The sequence below is a fragment of the Phoca vitulina genome, unplaced genomic scaffold (genome assembly GCF_004348235.1).
Source record: "Phoca vitulina isolate PV1807 unplaced genomic scaffold, GSC_HSeal_1.0 scaffold54, whole genome shotgun sequence".
In the NCBI taxonomy this organism is placed as follows: Eukaryota; Metazoa; Chordata; class Mammalia; order Carnivora; family Phocidae; genus Phoca; species Phoca vitulina.
The window spans coordinates 7,957,887-7,984,389 of record NW_022589757.1 but is presented as its reverse complement, the minus strand read 5'-3'; the positions used below and the strand labels follow the sequence as shown (position 1 = coordinate 7,984,389).

The following is a 26,503-nucleotide window of genomic DNA, read 5'->3' as shown; positions in this document are numbered from 1 at the left end:
TTAGCTATCTTGGGGCGCCTGGGTGGCTCAGTCGTTAAGCGTTTGCCTTTGGCTGAGGTCATGATCCCAGGGTCCTGGGATCGAGCCCCGCATCGGGCTCCCTGCTCCGTGGGAAGCCTGCTTCTCCCTCTCCCACTCCCCCTGCTTGTGTTCCCTCTCTCGCTGTGTCTTTCTCTGTCAAATGAATAAATAAAATCTTTAAAAAAAAAAAATTTGCTATTTTCCAGAACGTCTGTAGAACTATGTCCTTGACTATGAATACCCTCAGGTACCTGTCAGAAATAACAAAAATCCTCTCTGGAGAAAAATATCATCATCCTGGGATTTTAACAAAAATAAGGAGACATATTAGGAGCCTAGACACTATAAACCAGAACCAACAGAAATAACAAGACAATAAAAGACCCTAGGGACTCCAGATTTTGAAAATGAGGCCCAAGCTGTAAAACAATAATGCACACTAGTTTTAAGGAACTAAAAGCTAAGGTCAAAACTTTCAAATTATACTAGAAAATATTTTACAAAAAGAATTATGATCAGGTAGAGTCTTGCTGGAGGGTGCTCACAACGTCTTCTTTCTTTTCCTTGGTGGCTACCTTTCACAATTCATTAAACTGTACCTTCATGTTTTCAGAGTTATTTCACAATCTTTAAAAGGCTTAAAAAACATATGAACACTATAAACATTCTTAATACCTTACAAGAAAAGTGAGTCCCATTCACATCTTTCAAATAAGAACTCCTTCACATCAGATTGAGGTTTACGATAAGGAAATTATTTGACTTATAAATATTTTTAAATTTATTATATAAAGTTAATTAATGGTAAATGCTAAGAACCCTATGCTAAATTTCCTTTTAAAAAATTTCCTCTTTAGGAGCGCCTGGGTGGCTCAGTCGGTTGGGCAGCTGCCTTCGGCCCAGGTCATGATTCCGGGGTCCTGGGATCGAGCCCTGCGTCGGGCTCCCTGCTGAGCGGGGAGCCTGCTTCTCCCTCTCCCTCTGCCTGCCACAACCCCTGCTTGTACTCTCTTTCTCTAATAAAAAAAAAAAATTTCCTCTTTAAAAATTACTGAAAAGGGGCGCCTGGGTGGCTCAGTCGTTAAGCGTCTGCCTTCGGCTCAGGTCATGATCCCAGGGTCCTGGGATCGAGCCCCACGTCGGGCTCCCTGCTCTGCTGGGAGTCAGCTTCTCCCTCTCCCACTCCCCTGCTTGTGTTCCCTCTCTCGCTGTGTCTCTCTCTGTCAAATACATAAATAAAATCTTTAAAAAAAATAAAAATTATTGAAAGTAGTACGTGTGTGTGTATATACATACATAAGATACATATTTATCTTCACATATATATAATATATATAAGAAAAATTTTTTCTTTTCGTTTCTATGGTACCTACCATTAGTGAAATTACTGTTATATGGTGATTTTTTTTAAGTGAAGATAGAACTTCCATACTATACAATTCACCCTTTGAAAGTGTACAATTCAGTGGTTTTTAGTATTTTCACAGGATTGTGCAGTCCTCACCACTAACTCTAGAACACTGCATCACCCCAAAGAGAAACCCCCATACCTATTAGCAGTAACTCTCCATTCCCCCCTCCCCCTAGCCCCTGGAAACCACTACTCTCATTTCTGTTTCTATAGATTTGTCTCTTTTGCAAATTATTCTGGAATCACACACACGTGTTTTGTGTCTGACTTCTTTCACTTAGCATGTTTCCGAGGCTCGTCCGTGTTGCAGCATGTAACAGCACTTCACTCCTTTTTCAAGGCCAAATAATATTCCACTGTCTAGATACACCAGTTCTACTTATCCACGGATGATTATTTGAGTGTTTTCCACATTTTAGCTATTATGAATAATGCTGCCCTGAACAGCTGGGTACAGGTTTTTGCATGGGTATAGGTTTTTCAATTCTCCTGAGTGCATGCCAGGGAGCGGGGGGGAGGTTGAATTGCTGGCTTATATGGTAACTCTGCAGCCAAGAATATGTAATATGAAATCTACCATCTTAACCATTTTAAGCATACAATTCAGCATACAATTCAGTAGCTATATTCACATTGTTGTGAAACAGATCTCTAGAACTTCTTCATCTTGCAAAACTGAAATATTATTAGAATTGTTAACCCATACCCCTGTGAAAAATAACTTTATCAACTAGGGTACAATACTTATGTGCAGTTCCTTCTGCCTTTAGACTTAACAAAGCCCATTCGTTTCCAATGTTTAAGTCTGCACATTTCTCCCTAAAAACGTACTTTGAAAAGCTTAAGATACTGAAGATGATATAAAAATGACCAATAAGCATATGAAAAGATGCTCAACATCACTAATCATTAGAGAAATGCAAATTAAAACCCCTCATATGTTGCTGATGGGAATGTAAAATGGGCAGCTACTGTAGAAAACAGTATGGAGGTTCTTCAAAAGATTAAAAATAGAATTGCTGTGTGATCTAGCAATTCCACTTCTGGGTATATATCCAAAAAACTATAAGCAGAATCTCAAAGAGGTATTTGCACACCTCTGTTCATAGCAGCACTATTCACAATAGCCAAGGACAAGCAACCCAAATGCTCACTGACAAATGAGTGGGTAAACAAAATATGGCATATACATATACAGAAATATTATTCAGCCTTAAAAAGCATGGAAAGTCTGACACACGCTATGTTGATGAACCTTGAGGACAATATGCTAAGTGAAATAAGCCAGTCACAAAAAGACAAATATTGTATGATTCCACTTATCTGAAGTATCTAGAGTGGTCAAATTCATAGAAACAGAAAATAGAATGGTGGTTGCCAGGGACTGGGGGAGGAGGAAATGGGGAGTTATTGTTTAACAGGGACAGAGTTTCAGTTTTCCAAGATGAAAAAGTTCTGGAAATTGGTTGCACAACAACATGAATATACTTAACACTAACTTAATATATACAGAAATTGTTAAGATGGTAAATTTTGTTAAATGTTTTTTTACCACAGTAAAAAAAAAAAAGAGAGAGAGAGAGAGAAAGCTCAAAATATTAAATCACACTGAATAAGTTGGCAAATGTTCCAACATGCTTTAAAAAAGAATGCTTTTTTTAGGGGCGCCTGGGTGGCTCAGTCAGTTAAGCATCTGACTCTTGGTTTCAGCTCAGGTCATGATCTCAGGGTCCTGTGTCAGGCTCCAGACTCAGCGAGGAGTCTGCTTAAGGATTCTCTCTCTCCCTCTCCCCCTACCTCTCCTCCGGCTCACACTCTCTCTTTCTCTCACTCTCTCTCAAATAAATAAATACATCTTTTAAAAAAATGCTTTTTTAAATGCATGGACATTATACACGTTTTATTCCTAAAAGGCAATACAACTTGAAGAGGCAGTCTTCCACTTCTATTCTCCTGCGAAGTCATTTATTTAACAAGAATGAAGAAAATGACCACATGTTGCCAGGTACATATTAGGTACCTGACCTCATAACATTCTTTTTTTTTTTAAGATTTTATTTATTTATTTGACAGAGAGAGACACAGCGAAAGAGGGAACACAAGCAGGGGTGTGGGAGAGGGAGAAGCAGGCTCCCCGCAGAGCAGGGATCATGACCTGAGCCGAAGGCAGACGCTTAACGACTGAGCCACCCGGGCGCCCCTGACCTCATAACATTCTTACACCATAATCTCGGAGGTGTTCTGAGGGTGGCCCAGCTAATAAACAGCAAAGTTGGATTTGAATCCAGCCAGTACAACTCTATGACTGGCTCTCTTCTCTTGCACTACGCTACAACTCACAGAGTAATAGGTAAAACAACACAAAAAGAGTGAGAAAACACTAGACACACAGCAGCAGCAGCCCCCAGCAATTAAAAGGCAAGAATTTAAGGGCAAAAAAAAAAAAAGGCTTCATTCTAATGCCTCATTCTCTGACATTTTTACCATTTATATAAAATATATTCTCCTCCACAGGCATATACTTCTATACACACCAGAGCTTTTGTTTTCAGAAAGGGTGGAAGAATTGAATAACTTAAAGTCCCAAGTAATATTATAGGGCAAAAAAAATCCTTAGGTATCAAGAAAGCCAAATGCAAAAAATGTTCCAATGGAGTGATCTTCCACATACAACAAACATCCTTAACAATAAGCTACAGCATTGGTATTATGCTACTAAGAGAAACATACTTTAAGATCTTGAACCCATTTCTTCATCCACAAAATGAGGATAAGAATGCCTATGACACAAGGTTATTTTGAGGATTAAGCAACAAAGTTCTAACAATTTTGCCTAGAAAATGGTTACTCAATTTTTTAAGGCAATAAAGGAACATATTCATCAACTCTGTTTAGACCATAAGGCAAAAATAAATATTTAGACAATATATTTAGTCTTGGTATTTCAATAATACTTAATATATATTTTTCTATAATATCTTGGTATATATCTAGTCTAATATTTTAGTCTTGTTATTTCAATAATATTAACTTAGTTTTCCTGACATTTGAGATATGATATTATCATAATAATAATAGCAGCTACCATTTATGGAGATCGTGCTGTGGAACAGACACCTTGCTAAACACTTCACATATGTATTCTTAATACCTTACAACTGCTATTATCCAGTTTACCAAAGTGAGAAACAATGGTTAGCAAGATTAGATTGCTTTTCCAAGTTAAGTGATGGTGTTGGGATTTGAACCCAGGCCTGCCAAAGCCTGAGCTCATTACCGCCAGTGAGGGGTGATCACACTGACATTTGTCAACAACACCTCAGAACAAATTACATTACAGGTTAAAGTGTCAGTAAGAGTACTGAACACACGCTTTTCACCTCCTACAACTCTCAAACGCCCTGTTTCTACTGCTGTGTTTCTTGCTCATTGGTAACAGCTGATGCTACTTCATAACCCATAGGAGGCTTTTTGTAAGTCATCATTCCTACAAAGGGTTAAAACGAGTTCCCATTTCCTCACTCCCAGCAATGAAATATCAAATGAACTATGTTCTTTACAAAGTTTTTCACTCAGGAGAAGAAAGGAGAACATTAATCTATGAAGTATTAAGGGACTGAAAAACCTTGCTCCCCATTAGACTGTAACAGAGGGATTTTTGTCTGTTCTCTGCTGTATCCACAGCTCCTAGAATTAGTGCCTAGCTCAGAGGAAGAGTTCAAGAATGAATGAGTGTGTGAGTGAGTAGAGTGAATGAATGAATGAATGCATACATGTTCTCTCAAAAAATGTGTATTTGTCTTGGAAGCAGTGGAGAAAAATAGTTAAAGCTTGGATTATAGGAGTGGAAGAAAATGAAGAGAATGGAGTTCTTGCTATGAACTTCTGTCTTCCCGAGACTCTAAAAATCTCTGCAGAGACAAGGAGTCCATACACAGCTCTATCTCCTTAACATTTCTGCCTAGGCACCAACATATGATAGAGGGTCTCCAATAATTACTTTATTTACACTAAAATAATTTTGTTCTCTGTAATTGAATGTGATAGAGACATGCAACCTAAGCCAAATTTTCTTCATTTCAAACTGTAGGATCTCAAAATGCAGCTAAGTTCCCAATATGACACCTACCAATTCCACTTTCCCAGCATCATTCACCACGAAGTGAATCTCTTCTTAAGCATGGTTTACACAGATGCATTATTAACATGGAGCTTTAGAATTTATCGAGAGCCTTCCCACAGATTAGCTCATATCAAACCTCTGATGCTGAGGTCACTATTTCTGTTTCCCCAGTTTACTAATAAAATTGAGACTCAGAGTAAATAACTTGCCTAGAGTCATACCAGGTTCACAGACAGAGCAGGCGGGACAAAAACCTAAGCTGTCTGACCAAAAGTCCTATCTGCCCACCTGCCTGTTCACCCATAAAACTGTAAGCTACTAACTGGCAGGTTCTGTCTAAATCACCTAATTCATTACACCAAGGGCAGATACACATTTTAATGCTTCTTGAGAGTGATAATAATAACATTAAGGCAGTTTGCTATTGCTACTAAACATACTTTTGAGAATAAAAACTGTTCCCCTATGGCCTTCTTATTTTCTGTTTATAATCAAGAAGCAAAATCCCTTCACATTAGGTTCTGAAGCTTCCCTCAATAGAAAGTAAGTGGGATGAAAGTAGTAGCAAAAATAAGCCATTATTAGAAAGTTCTAATGCTGAGACTGTCCAAGACCATTAATGACTTTATCATAAAAGCAAAAAATAAGATTTACCTTTAACTTAAGTGATTCTCCAAGTAATGTTCCCTTATAATCTGTTGTATAGGTCCAATCGTATGGTTTAATAACTTCTTTGGAGTGTTCACCCTCCGTCCTCAAATATCAAAATGAGAAGGATCAGATTTAATGATGCAGAATATAGATCATCTGTATTCATATATCACACCAAATTACATTCTACAAATAATACAAATATCCTAATAAATACATATACTCGTCATAATTCACTAATATAAGATCTTTCTTGGTTTTTCTGCATATTTATTGTTATTAAACTTGTCATATGCTGATAGAGTCTTTCCAATTAGTTTGTATACTGCCTAAGGACATGGTTTAAAGGCTTGTACTTCTTTCTTTCCTCCAAGGTACCTAGTACATAATAGGCACAAAGTAAATAATTGCTGATTTGATTATCAAAGAAAATACATTTTTCTCTATTTCAATGCTCCTCACATTTACAATGCAAATCACAAGTAACCATTTTTCTTCAAAAACAGGAACAATAAAAGTACAGAGTATACTCCCTCTTCACTAAAGAACACTGAAAGCTCAAAAATGTAAACCTTACATAGCTCAGCTCAACTGTAATTCAACTGAATTCAATTCAAGAGGTGGAGTAACTAATCTCCATTTTATGGATGAGAAAAATGAATCCGAGAATGATCCAACTATCAAGTTTAATAATACTTGCCTTTCACTCAAATAAAATACACATATCATGACTGAAGATTTCTTTCAACTCTTCTTTTTCATTTAACTGTAACTGCCCAGATTCTCACCTGCTTTCCTGCCACTCTTCAGCACAGGCTACTTTAAGCATTCCTTGATAGTTGTTAACACATCTTAATGCATCTGTAGCATTGAACTCAATCCCAAAGCCAGAGCCATGCTGGATTCTTAAAACGTTGTCTCCAAACATCATTTCAGGGAGAGATGGCATATGTAATTCATCGGCTAACCTATGCATAACCAAAAGTCAGGTAATAGTTCCAATAGGGTTATAATTATAAAGTGGGCAATAGAGGCAAAAGTTTAAATGTGCTCTGAGTGAAGTTCTAAGGGACCACAAGGAAAGCACAGGACTTTAGTGCAAGTGCTCTACGATAGCTACTTTAGCAGATCAGAAGGCTTTCTTTTCGATTTTCTTTCTTAAGACTTCTGGATTTTTTGAACAACTACACAGCTATTATTGTTAGGTAAGGGAAAATAATACTATATTAAAAAATATATTGTTACATAAAGTCAACATAGGATCTATGCATATCCTAAGACCACAATTACCTTCCTTCCTATTGCTTTAGATCTATTTCTAATCAGACATAGCAATCAAATCTTGCATATATATTAAAAGCAAATAAGCGAAAAAACCCTGCATGAACAAACTAAACAATGGAAAAAATACTGATTCTTATCAGAAACATCTATTTCATTCCTGGATCACAAAAGGCCCACCACCATCAAGAATAAATATGGGTGGGGCGCCTGGGTGGCTCGGTCATTGAGCGTCTGCTTTCGGTGCAGGTCATGGTCCCAGGGTCCTGGGATCGAGCCCCATGTCGGGCTCCCTGCTCGGTGGGGAGTCTGCTTCTCCCTCTCCCTCTGTCCCCCCATCCCCTGCTCATGCTCTCTCTCGCTATCTCGCTCTCAAATAAATAAATTAAATCTTTAAAAAAAAAAAAAGAATAAATATGGGTTCTAATCCTAGGAGAAGACCTAATGTACCATAGTCTCATGTTTCCATAAACTTCATGTTTCTGGTAGACTTTTTGTTCTTACACAATTATATTAATTATAGTTATGAAGAAAAGACAGCACTTAAAGAGTCTGTTTCTTGTAGGAAAACAACCTTTCCAATATATTTCTCAACTTGTCACAAGTTTTAAAAGATGGTAATAAAGAAAGCAAAAGCACCAACACTGATGAGGGAAACCAGCACTTGCTTACATGGATTTCTGGAAGGACTGTGTTAATTTACATCCTATCCCCTGGGGCACCAATTAAGCAAAAAGTACAAGGAATTTAATCAAATTTGTATCCTGACTCAAAATATCACTTTTGGGAAATCTATAATAAAGAAATAATCTCCAATGCAGAAAAGAGCTATACATATTAATACTCATAACCATCTTATTTATAATAGTAAAAAAGAAATACTCAGAATGTCCAATCGTAAAGAAATAAATGGTCATGTATACTACAGTCTATCCATACAATGAAATATTATAGAATCATCAAAAATGTTTAGAGAAAATACAATATAGGAAAAATGATTATGATTACAATAGTAAGAAAAAAATGGGCACATATACTTACTACATCTGTGTGTATATATGTACGCACATATCACTGACCTAACATTTTAAGTTGCACATCTTTATTTTTTTTAAAGATTTTATTTTATTTTATTTTATTTTTAAGATTTTATTTATTTATTTGAGAGAGAGAGAAACCACATGAGAGGGGGGAGGGTCAGAGGGCGAAGCAGACTCCCTGCCAAGCAGGGAGCCCGATGCGGGACTCAATCCAGGGACTCCAGGATCATGACCTGAGCCGACAGCAGTCGCTTAACCAACTGAGCCACCCAGGCGCCCTTTTTTTAAGATTTTATTTATTTATTTGACAGAGAGAGAGAGAGAAAGAGACAGCAAGAGAGGGAACACAAGGAGGGGGAGTCAGAGAGGGAGAAGCAGGCTTCCCGCCGAGCGGGGAGCCCGATGGAAGGCTCGATCCCAGGACCCTGTGATCATGACCTGAGCCGAAGGCAGACGCTTAATGACTGGGCCACCCAGGCGCCCCAAGTTGCACATCTTTAGTATGATATCTAATAATGTTATTTTTTCATCACAATTTTAAGTAAAATTTATTCTTAGTTATTAGGAGACAGAAAATATTAAGTACTAGAGAAATTTTTTTTTTTTTTTTAAGATTTTATTTATTTATTTGACAGGGAGAGACACAGCGAGAGCAGGAACACAAGCAGGGGGAGTGGGAGAGGGAGAAGCAGGCTTCCCGCCAAGCAGGGAGCCCGATGCGGGGCTCGATCCCAGGACCCTGAGATCATGACCTGAGCCGAAGGCAGACGCTTAACAACTGAGCCACCCAGGCGCCCCAAGTACTAGAGAAATTAACACTCCTATGTTCATTGCAACTCTACTCACAATAGCCAAGATGTGGAAACAACCTAAGTGTCCATCCACAGATGCATGGATAAAGAAAATAGGGTTTACATATACAATGGAATACAATGCAACCTAAAAAAAAGGAAAGAAAGTCTGCAGTATGGAACAACATGGATGAACCTTGCAGGCATTATGCTGAGTAAAATAAACCAGTCACAGAAAGACAAATACTACATGATTCTACTTATATGAGGCATCTAAAGTAGTCAAATTTGGGGGTATCTGGGTGGCTAAGTCGGTTGAATGTCGGACTCTTGATTTTCACTCAGGTCATGATCTCAGGGTTGTGAGATCAAGCCCCAAGTTGGGCTTTGCACTCAGCGCAGAGTCTGCTTGAGATTGATTCTCTCTCACCCTCTGCCTCTGCCCCTTCCCATGCTCTCACAAACACACTCACTCTCTGTAAAATAAATAAATAAGTAAATAAATAAAATCTTTTAAAAAATAATAATAAAATAAAATAGTCAAATTTATAGAATCAAATAGTGGAATGGTGGTTACCAGAGGCTGCGGGGAGGGGAAAATAAATTACTAATCAACAGACATAAATTTTCAGTCAAGCAAGATGAATAAGCTCTAGAGATCTGCTGTACAACATTCTACCTATAGTTAATAATAATGTATCGTACACTTAAAAATTTGTTAAGAGGGGAACTATAAAAGATCCTGAATAGCCAAAGCAATCTTGAGAAAGAAGACCAAAGCTAGAATATCATGCTCCCTGATTTCAATCTATACTACAAAGCTATAGTAGCCAAACAGTAGGGTGCTGACACAAAAACATACACATTGATCAATGAATGAAACAGAATACAAAGTCCAGAAATAAACCCACACTTATGGAGCACCTGGGTGGCTCAGTTGGTTAAGCTTCCGACTCTTGATTTTGGCTCAGGTCATGATCTCAGGGTCTTGAGACTGAGCCTCACATGAGGCTCTGCAATCAGCGGGGAATCTGCTTGAGATTCTTTCTCTCCCTCTTCCCCTCCCCCCGCTCAAGTGTGTACTCGCGTGATCTTCCTCTCTCTCTCTCACAAAGAAATCTTTAAACCCACACTTATATGGTCATTAATCTTCAACAAAGGAGGCAATATACAATGAGGAAAAAAGTCTCTTCAATAAATGGTGCTGGGGGAAACTGGAAAATCACATGCAAAAAAAGGAAACTGAAACATTTTCTTATACTGTACACAAAAATAAATTCAAAATAGATTAAAGATCTAAATGTAAGACCAGAAACTATAAAACTCCTAGAAGAAAACATTAGGCAATAAGCTCCCTAACATCAGTCTTGGCAACATATTGTGGATCTGTCGCCTCAAGCAAAGGTAACAAAAACAAAAATAAATAAATGGGACTATATAAAACTAAAAAGCTTTTGCAGAGTGAAGGAAACCATCAATAAAGTGAAAAGGCAATCTACTGAACAGGAGAAGATATTTGCAAATGATATAACCGATAATGGATTAATGTCCAAAATACATAAAGAACTCACACAACTCAATATAAAAAAACCAATCTAATTAGAAATGGGCAGAGCAGCTGAATAGACATGTCTCCAAAGAAGACATAGAAACATATGAAAAGATGTTCAACATTACTAATCATCAGGGAAATGCAAATCAAAACCACAATGAGATATCACCTCACACCTGTGAGAATGGCTATTACTAAAAAGACAAAAAAATTACAAGCGTTGGAGAGGATGTAGAGAAAAGGGTACCCTCCTACACTGTTGGTGAGAATGCAAAATGGTGCAGCCACTATGGAAAAGAATAAGAAGGTTCCCCCCAAAATTAAAAACAGAACTACCATACAATCCAGCAATTCTACTTCTGGGTATTTATTTGAACCAAACAAAAACACTAATTTGAAAAAACATACATACCCCTATGTTCACTACAGCATTATTTACAATAGCTGAGATATGAAAGCAATCTAGGTATCCATTGAAAGATGAATGGATAAAGATAGATATAGATATATATACACACATACTTCCAAGAAAAAAAGTACAAACTTCCAATAAAAAAAACAAATTGTTAAGAACATAGATCTCATGTTAACTGTTCCTACTATAATAAAACAAAATTTTAAAAAAGAAAATATTAAATACTTAAAAGATTTAATAAGATGAAGATTAAGTGTATTGGAATAAATATTCCATAAAAAACATCCAATTAGGGGCGCCTGGGTGGCTCAGTCGTTAAGCATCTGCCTCTGGCTCAGGTCATGATCCCAGGTACTGGGATCGAGCCCCACATCGGGCTCCCTGCTCCACGGGGTCCTGCTTCTGCCTCTCCCACTCCCCCAGCTTGTGTTCCCTCTCTTACTGTGTGTCTCTCTCTCTCTGTCAAATTAATAAATAAAATCTTTAAAAAACAAATAAGTAAAAAAACCCATCCAATTAAATAAATTTTAACTACTTTACTGAATAATGCATATGAAATCACATAAGATGTGATTCCCCGAATTTACCCCAATATATCTGGAGAAATCTGGTGGTCCTACAAAATATTCCAGTTATATATGTAAAATAATTAGTCACTAATCTACACTGCTAACCATCCCTTCATGACTCTCTTCCCTGGTCACTTCCCTCGGCCTAAATCTTAAAATACCAGTGCATCCTAGGGTACTATCCCATAACCTTTTCCTTTTCTTCTGGATGACTTCTGTAAGATCTTAGTTCACTCCCAAGGCTCCAGGTATCAACCAGAAGCTGATGATTCCCAAACCTGAACCCGTGGACAGTCATGTTTTTTGAGTTCCAAGATAAATGCTTATTACATCTCCACTTACGACCCGCACACAACTCATATTTCAACAATCTAAGCTGTTCCTCTATCCAACAACTGCCCCAATCTGTTCCTCCTCCTGTTTCTACCTTGTTCAGGGACAAAGCTTCCCATGCAATAGCCCAAGCCAGAAATCTTGTCATCAGTATAGACTGCTCCTTCTTCCTCCCTCCTCCTGTCAATTGGCCATCAAATCCAGGTACTCCCCTTCTAACTAGTCTCCTTACCCAGTCCTGCAACCCCCCAATCCATCCTCCACATCGCCTTCAGAGAAATCTTTCAGAGTGTACATCTGACAATGTCACTCCTTTGTACAAAATTACACCGGTGGTCACGTGAAATACAAATTCCTTAGCCTGTCATACAAATTCTCTCATTATCTCCATTCCCCTGGGGCCTACCTCCCATTTCCCACTACTCCCCCTTTGGTACATCATGCTGCAATCACACAGAAATGGTTCTTCAAACAAATCCAGGCTCGCACTCTCCCTGGCCTCCCGGCTTTACACGTGTCCCGTGACACCCCCAAACTCTGTTCAGATTCAGCTCAGGCATCACAAACGCCTCACAGCTCGTACCATGCCTGGCCTCCTGGCTTTACACATGCGCCCATCCCCACTCCATCCAACCGACTTTATCAAGATTCACCCAGGCATCCGAATTTCCCGGACGCCCTGTCCCTCTCAAAGATCTCAGATAACCCCGCGTATACATCTCTATCAGATATTCACACGGTATTACATGGCCTGTCTCTCTCATAAGACTAAATTCCTGGAAGCAGAGGCTCTTTCATCTTCCATATCTCAAGCGCCTGGCACAGCACCCGACATGCTAAAAACCAAGCCCATGTATCATCCCCCCATGAACCCCCAAGAAAACAGGTCACAGCCACCCAGGAAAAAAAAACGGTCTAAAGGTGTCTCATGCTGGGGCAGGTAGAGACCTAGGGCGAGGGCGAAGTCCACCAGCACAGTCATGCTCTGCTCAAACCCGGGCGGAGTGACAGTTGCACGGACGCAGGGCAGGGCGAACCCCCACCGAAGGACAGGAGGTGGCGATGTATTTCAAGGGTCCCGTCCTCACGCACGGAGCCTCCGCCCTGGCGAGGGTTGGGGCTGCGCGCAGCTCGCCCTGCCTCCCGCCCAGGCCCAGCTCCCCGGCCCGCTCCCCGGCCCGCGCCCCGAGTCCCGGAGCCTCACTTCTCCACATCCGCGGACTTCATGATGTGGGTCTTGGACGCCGTCAGCTTCCAGGGCCCGAAGGAGAAGTCCTGGTGGCTGCTCTGGAAGCCGTGGATCATCATGGCCGAGGCGGCACCGGCGCGGGCCTCACGGAACACGCTGGAGCAGCGGCGGCAGCGGCAGCGGCAGCGGCGGACACCGGTTCCTCCGCCTCCGTCCGGCCCAGCCCCCTCGGCTTCCGAGCCGTTACCATGCCCGGCTCCTCCCCGCCCCGCCCCCTGCCGGCCGACCCGGACGCGGGCCCTCCTTTCCTCATTCTCCGCCCCTTCGACTTTTGCTTCCGGGACCAGTTGCTAATGTTGCGTGACCTACGTCTTACGTCACGATGCACCGGAAAACAGAAAAGGGGAGAGACAACTGAGGGGCGGGGCTTTTGCCGCAGGGGGTGTGGCCAGGGACGTACCGCCCCTCCCGCTGGACTCTTTGGATGACGTCATCTGGGAGTGTTTTACAGAACTCCAGTGATGGAGAAGGCGAATTCGGCAGGATCATTAGAGACCTCGCAAAGCAGTGTCATTACGTCGCATGTTGACGAATCAGTGTGGAGAGGAAATGTCCTATATTTTTCTGTCGAGGCCAAAAAACAGAAATCCCTTAGAATTTAGGAGGTCCAGCACCGAGTGTTACATGATTCAGAAGTGGACATCTAACTACTGTTGACTAAGACAGACTCCTATCAAAAATTTCAGACTTCGGACAGTTCAAGACTTTCCTAATTTAGGCCCCTGGAATAGTGGAAGCAACACTGGAGAAACTGGTATTAAATCCACTTTTGCAGTGCTGTTTTGGGCATCCTTCGGCAAACCTCTTAACTAATGATTTTGGCTTCAGTTGCCTCAAAATGAGATGGCTTGAGGTAAGGACATCTCCCAAATCTGTCTTTCTGGCCTCATTTCCAGAAGCTCCCTCTCAGCCCTATTCACGTGCACTCAGCCCTACTTCTAAGCCCTTATCCTTGCTGTTCTATCTCTTAAACCTAATAAGCATATTCAGACGTATCCTTTTTCAGACCCAACCTGGCACTTTTGGAAAATATAGATTCTCCAGCCTCCCTGCCTCACCCTAGCCAAGGAACGATATGCCTTGAACGGATACATCTTCAAAAGACTTTTCCTGAACCCTGGATTTACTTAACTTCTTCCTCTGAGCCAACACGTTGATTTAAGTCAACTTCAGTGTCCACTCATTCATCCAAATGAATATCAAAATGTGAGCACCTGCTGTTTGCCAAGCATTTGTTTTATAACAAAATAGTATTCTCACCCTATCTTGTAATGGAGGTTGACAATGGAGTTCTGAGACATGATTTCAGTGATACAAGGCCAGACCCCTTTCCGCTCAAAATGTACGTTATCTATCTATCCAGTTTCATCTAAAATTTCAATTGCTTCAAGTAGGGCAATGGGCCACTGATTTGCTTAATCAATCATTTACAATTTAGTCTAAATGATTTTATTATATCATTTTCTATGAGCTGGTCTTGATAGAGAAGTACCAGGCCACACTATCCAGACCTGAGTCAGTGCTTTCCCACCTACCCTTTCAAAACATTTGTCTCCTTCCCAAATTTTCCTAGGCAGGCTACAATGAAGACTTCCTATTAGAAGGATATTTTTACTTAAATTTAAAATCTAACAAGCCCTTTATCTCTAGGGTCTCCAATTCAGCACCTTATTAGAAACTTTAAAACTAAAATTCTTTGAGGGTACAAAGAAATAAATCTTTAAAGGTACAATTTAAAGCACTCACACATTAGAAAGAGAGATATTTAGGCATTAACTGGGTATTGTCTGTGCCCATTCAAGTACTATCATGCAACAACTATCTGCTTTATAAAGCTGGTTCTTGAGAAGAAGTAATACGTGGGAACTTGATTTTTCAACAGATTGGACAAAGGATGTTTGCGCCACCCAATCAAACCATCTACTGTACAAGTTTGTCAAGATTCAGTTTTTAGGGACGCCTGGGTGGCCCAGTCGGTTAAGCATCTGCCTTGGACTCAGGTCATGATCCCAGGGTCCTGGAACTGAGTCTTGCATGGGGCTCCTTGCTCAGCGGGGAGCCTGCTTCTCCCTCTGCCTGCCACTCCCCCTGCTTGTGCATGCACCCTCTCTCTCTCTCTCTGACAAATAAATAAATAAATATTTTTTAAAAAAATTTTTAAAAAAAGATTCAATTCTGAGAACAATCAACTGGTTATTATAGAAGTTTGCTCAGGGCGCCTGGGTGGCTCAGTCGTTAAGCGTCTGCCTTTGGCTCAGGTCATGATCCCAGGGTCCTGGGATCGAGCCCCACATCAGGCTCTCTGCTCTGCGGGAAAGCCTGTTTCTCCCTCCCCCACTCCCCCTGCTTGTGTTCCCTCTCTCACTGTGTCTCTCTCTGTCAAATAAATAAATAAAATCTTTTAAAAAAAGAAATTTGCTCATTTTCTCATTACACCGGTTTTGGGGGGCACCCACTGTGGTGCCAGAATCTGCTTTAGATATAAGGACACAACAGGGAATAAAACAGGCAAGATAAGATCCCTGTCATCTCAGAGCTCACACTATAATGAAGACAGGTAAAAAACAAAAATTTATGACTTTAGACAGGGATAAATTCTGTGCAGAGAACATTGAGCAACTTAGGTGGAAAGGGTTACATGTGTGCTTGAGTGAGTGAGTGTGTGTGTGTGTGTGTGTGTGTGTGTGTGTGTGTTTGGGGATAGAGAGCAGACCAGTATAGATGGAGTGATCAGAAGAGCCCATTACTGGGAGCGTCTAGGAGATCAGTCGAGAAATGTAGGCTTGGGGCAAATCAAGAAGGAACTTGATGATGTCATGCTAAAGAACTTGGGACTTTTTTCAAAGAGTAATTAGTGGCCACTGCCTCAGTGAGAGAACATGATGGCCTAAACTTGTGTCTTTGAAGTGAGATACACATCCGTATCACCATACTGCAAAATGCACTGGAGGGAAGGAAGAAAATATTAATACTTCTATTTATATTTATTTCATCTTTTTTAGTTCTATTTTTGTGCATGTTCCCTAATGTACATAGTGTATCACATATTCATATGCACTTTATTTGCAAACAAATATTGGGATGCATGCTTGATTTTTTACAGATATTAATGGCAAGTGATCAAATGACTTTGTGGACCATTGGCCTAGTTGAAGGCAGTAGTAGAGGGTGAGAGAGAAGAGGACAGATATGGGAGAGGACTAGGTAACTGATTGAATGTAAGGGGAGAAACATCCAATCTGTGGCCTGGAGATCACAACACCATAATCAGGATACCTGTCAACTGACCTGTTGAAAGACAGGGACCACCAAGAGAAAAGACATGGTCATATAAAAAGAGAGAAGAATAATTTTCTGAGGAAGAGCCTGTGGCAACAAAGCCTGACTCCCTTTGTTCCTCCACATGTGAAATCCTATATGATGCACATAGGCACGGAATGCTAGAATCTATGCAATGTGGGGGCATTTCTGAAAGAATGATCGTGGTCATTAAAGAAAATCAATATTGTTCAAATCTGTATACTGCATCAGTTGTAATTTGGTTTAACTGTCTCTTCTATCTCAGAGTGATTCCTTTCTGCACTGCAGAATAGCATACAGAACAGCAAAGAGGGGTGCCTGGGTGGCTTAGCTGGTTAAGCGTCTGACTCTCCATCTCAGCTCAGGTCTTGATCTTGAGTCACGAGTTCAAACCCTGCGTTGGACTCCATGTTGGGCGTGGAGACTACTTAAAAAAAAAAAAAACTGCAAAGAATTTGGCCAAGTTGCCCATCCACAAGGCTACCCAGCTTTCCCTTCATTCAAGGGGTTCAGGATCTGTACACTGACTCAGATCTGGGAATTAAGGAGGGGCTATGGCTTTCATGGTGATACAATCCAAGTTTTGTTTTCATTTTTGTTTTTTTGTTATACTCAGGGTTGTGTTGGTAGCACAGATCAAGTAGAACCTTAATGTATTGTTCATCTATTTCTAGCCTAGGGACTCAACATCAGTTGCCCCTACCCAAGATCTCTGTGGGTCAACCCATTCTGATGCTCGCTCTGTCCTTGCTGCCTATTATAGTTATCATACTCACATGGCCTCTGGTCAGTTAAGTACTCCTATTTGGCTTTTGCATCTTGGACATCACTACATCCCCATGGAAATCACTGAGTCGATTCTAATGGAACGTCTCCCATCTCCATCCGTGCATTGCAGAAATCAGCCAATGAAGCAACTTTCAAGGATGGTGGTGCCCCTTTCATCAGTGTATTTCTTGGTAAAGGGCAGGTACTCTAGTCCTCTCAGGGAACATAGTTAGGAGGTGGATGAGCAGGTTACATAAGAGAAATCCATTCCAACATTCTTATCTTCCTATGTCTTTGCATTACTTCTACATTAAGCCAAAGAAAATCTGTATCTCTACTTCTGGCATCAAGGGTCATGGTTGAGATCAGGTTTCCGTGAGCCTACTAAACAAACAAGTCCCAGCTGTTCACACCAGCACATCAAATCCAAATACCAATGCATTCAGCTCTCTCCAAAATTACATTCCTCTTTTGCTGGGCCAGCATCCTCAGTGTGGAAATAAAAATTCCCACACTTGGGGCGCCTGGGTGGCTCAGTCAGTTAACTGTCTGCCCTTGGCTCAGGTCATGATCCCAGGGTCCTGGGATCAAGCCCCATGCATCCAGCAGGGAGTCTGCTTCTTCCTCCCCCTCTACCCCTCCTTTCTCCCCACTCTGCCCCTCGGCTCATGCTCTCTCTCTCTCAAATAAATAAAGTCTTTAAAAAAAATTCCCACACTTGCTTTCTGAAAATTTGCAAATATAAATTAGCAAAATACTGCGATTTGTTTGCTGTTTTCAAGTTCTGGATTTGATTTTGCATTTTGTCCTCTGGATGCACTGACAGTGAATGTAGTTAAGGATCCAGAAGCGATGAGAAGTGGTAGGTGGTTCACAGGGAGAACTGGCATCCTCTTGCAAAGTGTCTGCCTCAGATGAGGTCATCCTAGAAACTTGAAGCAAATCAGGACCATCTTAGAGAGAGGAAGGGGGCTGGAGATTGCGGGATCATGGTACTTAAGTTTTCCCAAATCTCACTGCCTCAACTCTAAATGCCTCACTCTTGGTCTAAATGTTCTAAAGTCACATAAGAGGCCTGCAAGCCTGAAAATTAAACCTATGTTGAAAGTCAGCCACTCATTTTGTGCTCTTTTGGCTTAGTGGCTATAAGAGGCCAGAGATACTTATAATAGGCGACTGTAGCTTTCTCACTTACAATGAGCTAAGCCAAGGAGTTAAGTTATATATTCTGTTCCTGTTCAATGGTTTCCCTGACATTTTCAACATGCATGCTTAACAAAGCATATTCATTTCTATTACTACTCCCCTCCCCCACAATAAGGGTTTGGAATGCTTTCATTCCGACCACCATCTCATTTCGTATGTTATTTTCCTCTTGAGCTTTTTAAAAAAATCCATTCTCTGGCTCCCCATTTTCACTAGCTATCTAAACTGATTTTTTTTCAAAAACCCTCAAAAGGAATTGTGCTTATATCAAAACAAAACAGAGGAGGTGGCAGTTGGGACCCTTTGTTCCATCCTGAAGTAGGCAAGGAGAAGAAAAGTTCTTATGAAAGGTGGAGAGAAGCCGCAGATGTGTGAGATGGCTGGTGGAGCCCCAGCAGCAGAGAGAACAGTTCACAGGGGGTTAGCCTGAGGCCTAGAAGTGTCTCCTTAAAGGCTACAGGAAGCCTCAGTACCCTGCAGCTTATTGATGAAGAAAATACTGAACACAAACGCACATTCCCTAAGGAGCATCTTAGTCAAGTTACTCTTGGTTAAAAAGAACAGAAACCCTCTTCAAACTAGCTTTAGGAAAGTACTCTATTCTATGTGTTTAAGAATCTGGGGTTACCTCATGGAATGTGCTGCGAACGTGAACAACCGGGCCTCAGGAAGAGAGGAATGAGGAGTCGGAAAGCCTGGGGTTCTGGTTGGCCCTACTCAGTCTCTCTCTATGGCTCCTAGTCTCTCTCTTTCCCTTTGCTCTCCTGTCTGTGCATCTGCTTCCTTCTCTTCTCTTTGCAGACCAGCTCACTCTACTTCTCTTTGTATGTGGCCCCCTGAGCTTCCTGGTAGACCTCTTGATAGCTGTCTCTGGGTTCACATTTTAAATTTCCAGAAGAGGGAATCTGAGTGGCTCAGCTTGAGTCAGGTGTCCGGCATGGCCCAGTCAGCATGATAAATGGGGCCATGTTGGTACAAGCCTTCGACTTTGGAGACCATGGTTCTCGGAGATAGAGATATACCACATGCCCTGCCCCCAAAGTCTGTAACAGTGGGCTTTGGGCTGATTAGGGGAGGAACAGAAGGGTTTGTAAGTGTGTGGTACTGTTAGCTTAGGCAAGACCCAGTGGGGACAGAAAATATTAGCAGAATGGGATATGAAAAAAGAACCTGAAAGAGAAGTTATAGAATTTAACCTCTACCTACTTTACAGTTTTCTGTGACTAAACACAGATGTCTAAACAACACCTGGGCAAGGTTTGGGGACCCACAAAAGGATGGATTAAGGGTGAGCATTAGGTTATTTCAAAAGTCAAAATTAAAACTATGCAGACTCACCAAATACGCAAAACAAGGGAATATCTACTTATAGATCAGTCTGCAAGGTCTTTCATAGCTCGTGATAACCCAAAATACACCCATTTGGTTTATGAGAAATCCAACTTATGAGAATTAACACTCCTATTTAGGCTTCTGAGGCATTTCTTTGAATTTATGAGGAGGACTGAAGTGAATTTTCACCTGCTGGGAGAACTGCTGGGCCCCAGGAAGCATGAGTCACTGTGTGGCCTGCCAAATAGTGGTCCCTACCTCTGTTGAGGCTCTCTCTCAGAGCACTCTAATGGCTGATAGTGGAGGTGATGTGGGGAATCGGTAGCATTGTTTGTACTACTTTTTTTTGTCTTTGATGTTAATTTCTGGCATTAAAATTTTCATTACACAAATATTGTAGTGCTTTTTGTATAATATATATGATATCCTTTGTGAGTGTAGATTAAGTGTATGGCATGGGACAATGGCAAAAAAAGCTGATGGAGTAACAGTAAGTCACATTATTTTAGGATCATTTATAAAGGGAATCAGTGGTACTATATCTTTGCAACAATCACTCACGTTAACTGTTGGAGTAACTGGTCCATTTCATTGAGAATTGGTGTTGCTTTAGTATAAATGAGCATTCATTTGGGGACTCAGGAAAATGTAAACACACAAAAGACCTTGATTCAAATGTTATCTTAAAAAATTGTGAGAAAAATTACTGGATAATTCCTCAAGAAGACATATTATACTCTCAAAAGTGTTTTTATAGAGTAGAGTCTAGTAAAGGTAGATTTTTGTATGTGTGTGCTTTAATTCAGGCCACAGAAAGGCTAAGCTATAAAACTCCAGAGGATGCACAGATTTACTCAAAGGACCACCGCATGCTAATTTCTGGAGATAGAAATGAGCAAGTGAACCGTGGATCTTAAGACAGCTACCCAAGAAACACGGATTAAAAACAAAACAAATGGAATCATTACAGGAATTCATGCTCTTTTTGTTCAGGGATACTGTATGGCCAGAATATTTTTCTTTCTTTTTCCTGCTTATTTTGGGGCCAAAACAAGGATAAAAGACACTGAGGCAAGTTACATGCAGAGAACTTGAATGGACAAAACAGGCTTTCTTTCTGAAGGTATGAGGAAGGGATGAGCTAGTAGAGGTGGGATGAGGGAAGACAGGGCTAAGATCTGAGGGGGTTCTCAGTCGGATCAGGCATCTCCCTTGGTGGGCACAAACAGGAGGCTGCACGTCTAGTTGTGGCCGGGGACCTAGAAGCAGAGCCCCATCACTACAGTGTGAGTTCCAAGGTTGATGTTAAAACAAAAAGAAAAAAAAATCTCAAGGGATTATTGCTGTCATTGGGTGTGATCAATCAGACTACCCTGAGAAGAGAAGAAAAAAGGATTAAGCTTTGGCAAGTGGACTCTTCAACATTTACCTTGTAATGGGAAAAGTCCAGACAGGCTTTTGAGGGGGAACATAAATGGGTAAGCACCAGGGATCTGGAGTCAGGCTGCCTGAGCTCCAACCTTGTCTCCTTGCTTGCTAGTTGTGTGGCCTCTGCCAACCCTCACTTTGCTCATTGTTTTTTCTCATTGTTATTCCTAATAATGGCATACAGCATGGGATGGTCAGGAAAATTAAACAAGAGAATATATGCAAGTATCCAGCACAGTGCAAAGCATTTAAAAGTAGTTTGTTTGTTTGTTTTTAAGTTTAGACCAGTGTCTGGACTTATTCATGGATTCATAAGCATTTATCGAGAGTCAACCATGATGCAGGCTCTTGCTATCTCCTGAGGAATCAAAGACGAGTAAGACAGGGTACATATCCTTAGAGAACTTAATTCTATACCTAGGAGACAAACACATAAGCAGTGTCCCTAATGCCAATAGACACATGTGTGAAACACTATGAAAATGCAGAGAAGGGGGCCACTGACCAGACTGGAATGATTGCAGGATTCTCATGTGAAAGCAGACCAAAAAAGAAGCTATGAATCCCTCACGGAGAAGGGAAGAAGGAGCAGTGTGACATCTTAGGTAAACTACAGGGAGTTTGGGAGGAGGCTAGACCGTATCAACATATCTTATTCTTATTTGAAAGCCATCAGGGTTTTTGTTTTGTTGGTCATGTTACAGGTTAGCAGTCAATAAAAGTTTAATCTCATTAGGATAAATAATTTTATAACATATTTCAAAAGAGAGGTTTCTGACAATTATTCTAAGATCTCAATAGTGAAACCACATTTCTAATAAAACAAAATAATTTGGAAGTCCTTTACATTTGGTTTCACTTTCCCTGAGCAAACTCTGATGGGAGAAATGGGCCCCAGGAATCTCCTAAGTGTCAGGAAGAGCCCGCTTAAAACTCAACTCATCTTTCAGAATCCCCACGGTGAAGAGTACCGGTGACACACATATGGGAGGACTGGGGCTAGGTCAACGTAAACACAGATAAAACGACCCAGCGCTGAAAATATTCCATTTTGTTCAATTTCCTGTGAGTCTCAATAGGAAGAATGAGCAATAAAATAATTGCTTTGTATCTTAGCAGTGTGATTCTACCTTCCCAATGAGCCACACCGAACCAAACTATAGCTCTACTGGGCTGTCTTTGTCACCCTCAGGTCACAAACGTTCCTTCCTACTTCCTCAGGTCCATTTATTGCCCTCCTAGTCCTCATGCTCCCCATTCAAAATAACTTCCAATCCCTCACTGATTTACCCATTGAGTTGAAGCTATTATCACAACTCCTCAATTTTGAGCTTTTCAAGGGCAGAGGCTTTTGTCTTACTCATGTCTCTGTCCTCAGAGCCTGTTTGGGACTGTGAATGACACAATAGTCATTCAAAAAACCATTCAATGGAACGGACAGATGATCCAGGGTTTGGGCATTGATAGGAAGGGCAAGGCTGGAGACTGGCTGGACTCCCAGGGTCAAAGCAGGGATTGGGATGGATTCCAGAGGTAGTTGGTGGGAAGAAGCCCGTGGAGACAGGGAACCCCTCAGGAGAAATCTAACAGTAGACAAGGAGAGAAACTCCTGCTCATCCGGGAAGCACACATGGGTAGGGCGATCCAGGCTGAAGATCCAGTCACAGATCTGAGGGACTAAGTGCAGGACTCAGGTTCCACAGCAGTAAGAGAGGAAGGCAGGACCCCATCCACAGAAAGGTGATGTGACAAAAAAAGAATGGTGTCAAAGCATGAGACACATAGGGAGAAAAGAGGGATCTTCACATCATGAGGCTCAGTCATGGAAAAACAAGGGAAGAACGTAGTCCCTGAGCTGAGAGCACTCTTTCCTTGTCATGTGTATCATTAGATCAAGTCCCTCAGAACTTGAAAACACTTGAAAAAGTTTCCATCCCTCACAACCAAAGAGCTCAGTGGAAACAAGAACCTACTTTCAACACCTCCTTGAGTCCCCCTATCCACAGCCCTTCATGCCCAAGTTTTCACATAAAATGTGAAAGGGAGGCCAGGTTCTGTGCAGGGGCGGGAGTGGAATGAGAGAATGAGAGAATTCTGACTTTGAGGAACTCAAAGAGGAGGGGAGTAGCATGCTAAGGATGAGAATATAAATATTAAAGCAAGGTAAGTGGTTAGGGAGAGGGGATGTAGAAAACCCAAAGGATTTGAGGAGCGGAGAGCAGAGCAGAGTTGATTGCATCCAAATTTATTTTTATTTTATTTATTTATTTATTTATTTATTTATTTATTTTTAAAGATCTTATTTATTTATTTGACAGAGAGAGACACAGCGAGAGAGGGAACACAAGTAGGGGGAGTGGGAGAGGGAGAAGCAGGCTTCCCGCCGAGCAGGCAGCAAGATGCGGGGCTCGATCCCAGGACCCTGAGATCATGACCTGAGCCGAAGGCAGACACTTAACTGCCTGAGCTACCCAGGCGCCCGCAAATTTATTTTTAAAAAAGAAATGTTGCCTACTCTCACTTGTACCATGACTTGGAAATAACACTAACTCATTAATAAAGGAGAAATAAAAGCCAGCCATTGCAAATGCTCAGAGGCTGTCAGAGAAATATATTAGCTGACGTAACATGCAGAGCAAATAAAGAGGCCCAGATCATATTGGGCTTTATTATTACCTCAACAAGAGAATAATTATCTTTTCTTAACAGAGCTAGAGCTAATTGATTTCTTCATAACCATAATTCAGTTTAACAAATATTTCCTAATAAAGGCACAATTAACAGATCAACTCGATTGCAATTTCACATTGTTTCTCGGTCTCTAACTCATTACCGACATCCCCCCCAGGAAATGTCTTTCTTTTTTTTTCTCCCGTGAAGCACATCTCATGTGAAACCTGGGAGTTAGAGTGGTTGCTCCCTAAATAAATGACAGGATGTTTGAAACCAAGGGTGGTTACTTCAGCTTGGCTATAAACTAGGTTTGCCAAGAAGTGACCGAAAGTAAAAACCTCTTTCCTCCTTAAACAATGAAAAAAATCTTTGAGAGCTAGATGAGGTAGACTTCTGGGAAAGTGCTGCAGATCTCTGTGTGATGTGATGTAGAGAGACACAGGACTTAGAGTAGTTGACCTGCTAGTTTCCTAAATCTGTTACTGCCTTGCTGTTCCGTAATGGCTCTAGATAATGTTTTCAATCTGGATTTTTGTAACATAATAGTAATAATAATAATGGTGATAGAATGACTTCCCTTAGCTTCCCCCCCAAATGTGGTGACCCTCCATAAACCATTAATTGCTAGGCAAATATCAATTACTATAATGATTAAAATGTTCAAGCACACACCTCTGATTGTGAAGCAAACGTGGAAAGTTGCAGGGCACTAGTACTTGACCCTAACACAGAATTCTAGAAATCCCAGTGATTTTAGCTCTTTGTTCTGCTAGAAATCTAAGAGTAATTGTGAAGCCACTCAGGTGACAGAGCAGATAAAGAGTGGGGCCTGGGGAGGAGCTTCTTCCCAGAATCCTCCATGTCTCCTTTGTGAGGTCCATGCCACAGACCACACCCCAATCCTCAGTTAGCCGTCTTTCAAAGATTGTATTATTCTGTGTATTCCAGCATGTATGAGCTTGGTTTGTGCTGGATCAGGAAAAGTGGCCAGTGCCCGGAAAGAGGCACTTCAGACAGAGTGACAGAGCGGGGAGTCCAGGTGTGTAAGACTTAAGGGGAAGAGGAAATCGTTTGACTAAGGGCACACTCGGTCAGGAGAGCGTCCATTTTGTATCTTCTGTATTCTAGGCACTGTTCCAGATAATACTGAGGTAAAAGACATCACTTCTGACCTTCGGAAGCAGACAGTGCATTTGGGAAAGTGACACATCTCCATAAAAAGAGACATGCGCTCTCTTCCTCACACATGCCAGCCCCGTCCTACCCAGCATCATGGCCACCCTCCAGGGCCAGATGGTGATGCCCAACAATGGTTCTGGGGCAACAGGAAAACAAAGCACATGCTGCCCAGAGGCTTCTGGAGGTTCCTCGTCCACAACATCAAGGAGCTGGAAACCCTCCTGTCCTGCAAGAGATCTTACTGTTCTGAGATTGCTCACAGTGTTTCCTCCAAGAACCACAAAGCCATTGTGGAAAGAGCAGCCCAGCTGGCCCTCAATCCCAGGCTACAGAGTGTGGGAAGTGAATAGATAGCTCATGTGCACACTTTCTTTGTGGTAAATAAAATCTTGACCACTCTGGGAATGGAAAGAAAGACATGGACACAATCTGCCTACGTGAGCTCGGTGCAGGCCAAGACTTTGTCTTCTTCAGCTCCAGGTGCCCACCACTCAGAGAGTGCTTAAAAAGTGTCAGATGAGTGAAAGGAGAATTGAGCGAGATAAATAAATGCCTCAGGAGTCCAGAGAAAGGAATGTTGCCTAGTGGTCAGGAAAGGCATAACTGGACAGTGCTTACATCAGGACTTAATGACGAAGTAGGATTCAAACAGCAGAAGAGGAAAAATGACTCCAAGTGCTAAAGCATCACATCCAGAGGCCAAGAGCTCAGAATGGCCGAGAGAAGGATCAAAGGGGCAGAAGCAGTGGTCAGTTACAGACGGTTGTAGACAATGTCGTAGACACACTCCCACTGGATCCCCACATGCCACAACTCGGTGAGCTATGTATTATTACTGCCCATTCTACAGATGAGGAAGCTGAGCATGAGTTCAATAACCGACCTCCCCACTATCACATAGTAATAAAGCAAATAAGAAAAAGAATAAAAATATGGAAGATATTTGCAAGCACACAAGATATAGCCTATGTATTTTCTTTAAATTCAACTCAGTTCTTCAGCCAAGTAGAATAGGGACTCCTCACCCCACTGGAATCCACCCCTATCTTTAGGATAATGCAAAGATCTTAGGGTTCTAGATCTCATGCAGGGAAAAATGCATGAGGAGGCCTGTCTGGTCTTGGCCCACATGCTCACCCCCGAGATGCCCACAGCCCCAGCCTGCAGGCTTCCTCAAGTGC

At 41.4% G+C, this 26,503-nt stretch overlaps 1 protein-coding gene across 1 annotated transcript in view; it reads right to left on the bottom strand.

The window, feature by feature from the left end:
- TIPRL (TOR signaling pathway regulator) overlaps positions 1-13,701 on the bottom strand; it is a 31,202-nt gene extending 17,501 nt beyond the window's left edge. Inside the window, exons 1-3 of the mRNA XM_032389355.1 lie at positions 13,392-13,701; positions 6,995-7,174; positions 6,210-6,309 (exon numbers count right to left, since the gene is read on the bottom strand). Of these exons, the coding sequence (XP_032245246.1) occupies positions 6,210-6,309; positions 6,995-7,174; positions 13,392-13,495 (384 nt within the window). The 5' untranslated portion in view covers positions 13,496-13,701. The remainder of the gene's footprint in view (positions 1-6,209; positions 6,310-6,994; positions 7,175-13,391) is intronic.
- Between the last annotated feature and the right edge of the window lie 12,802 nt (positions 13,702-26,503).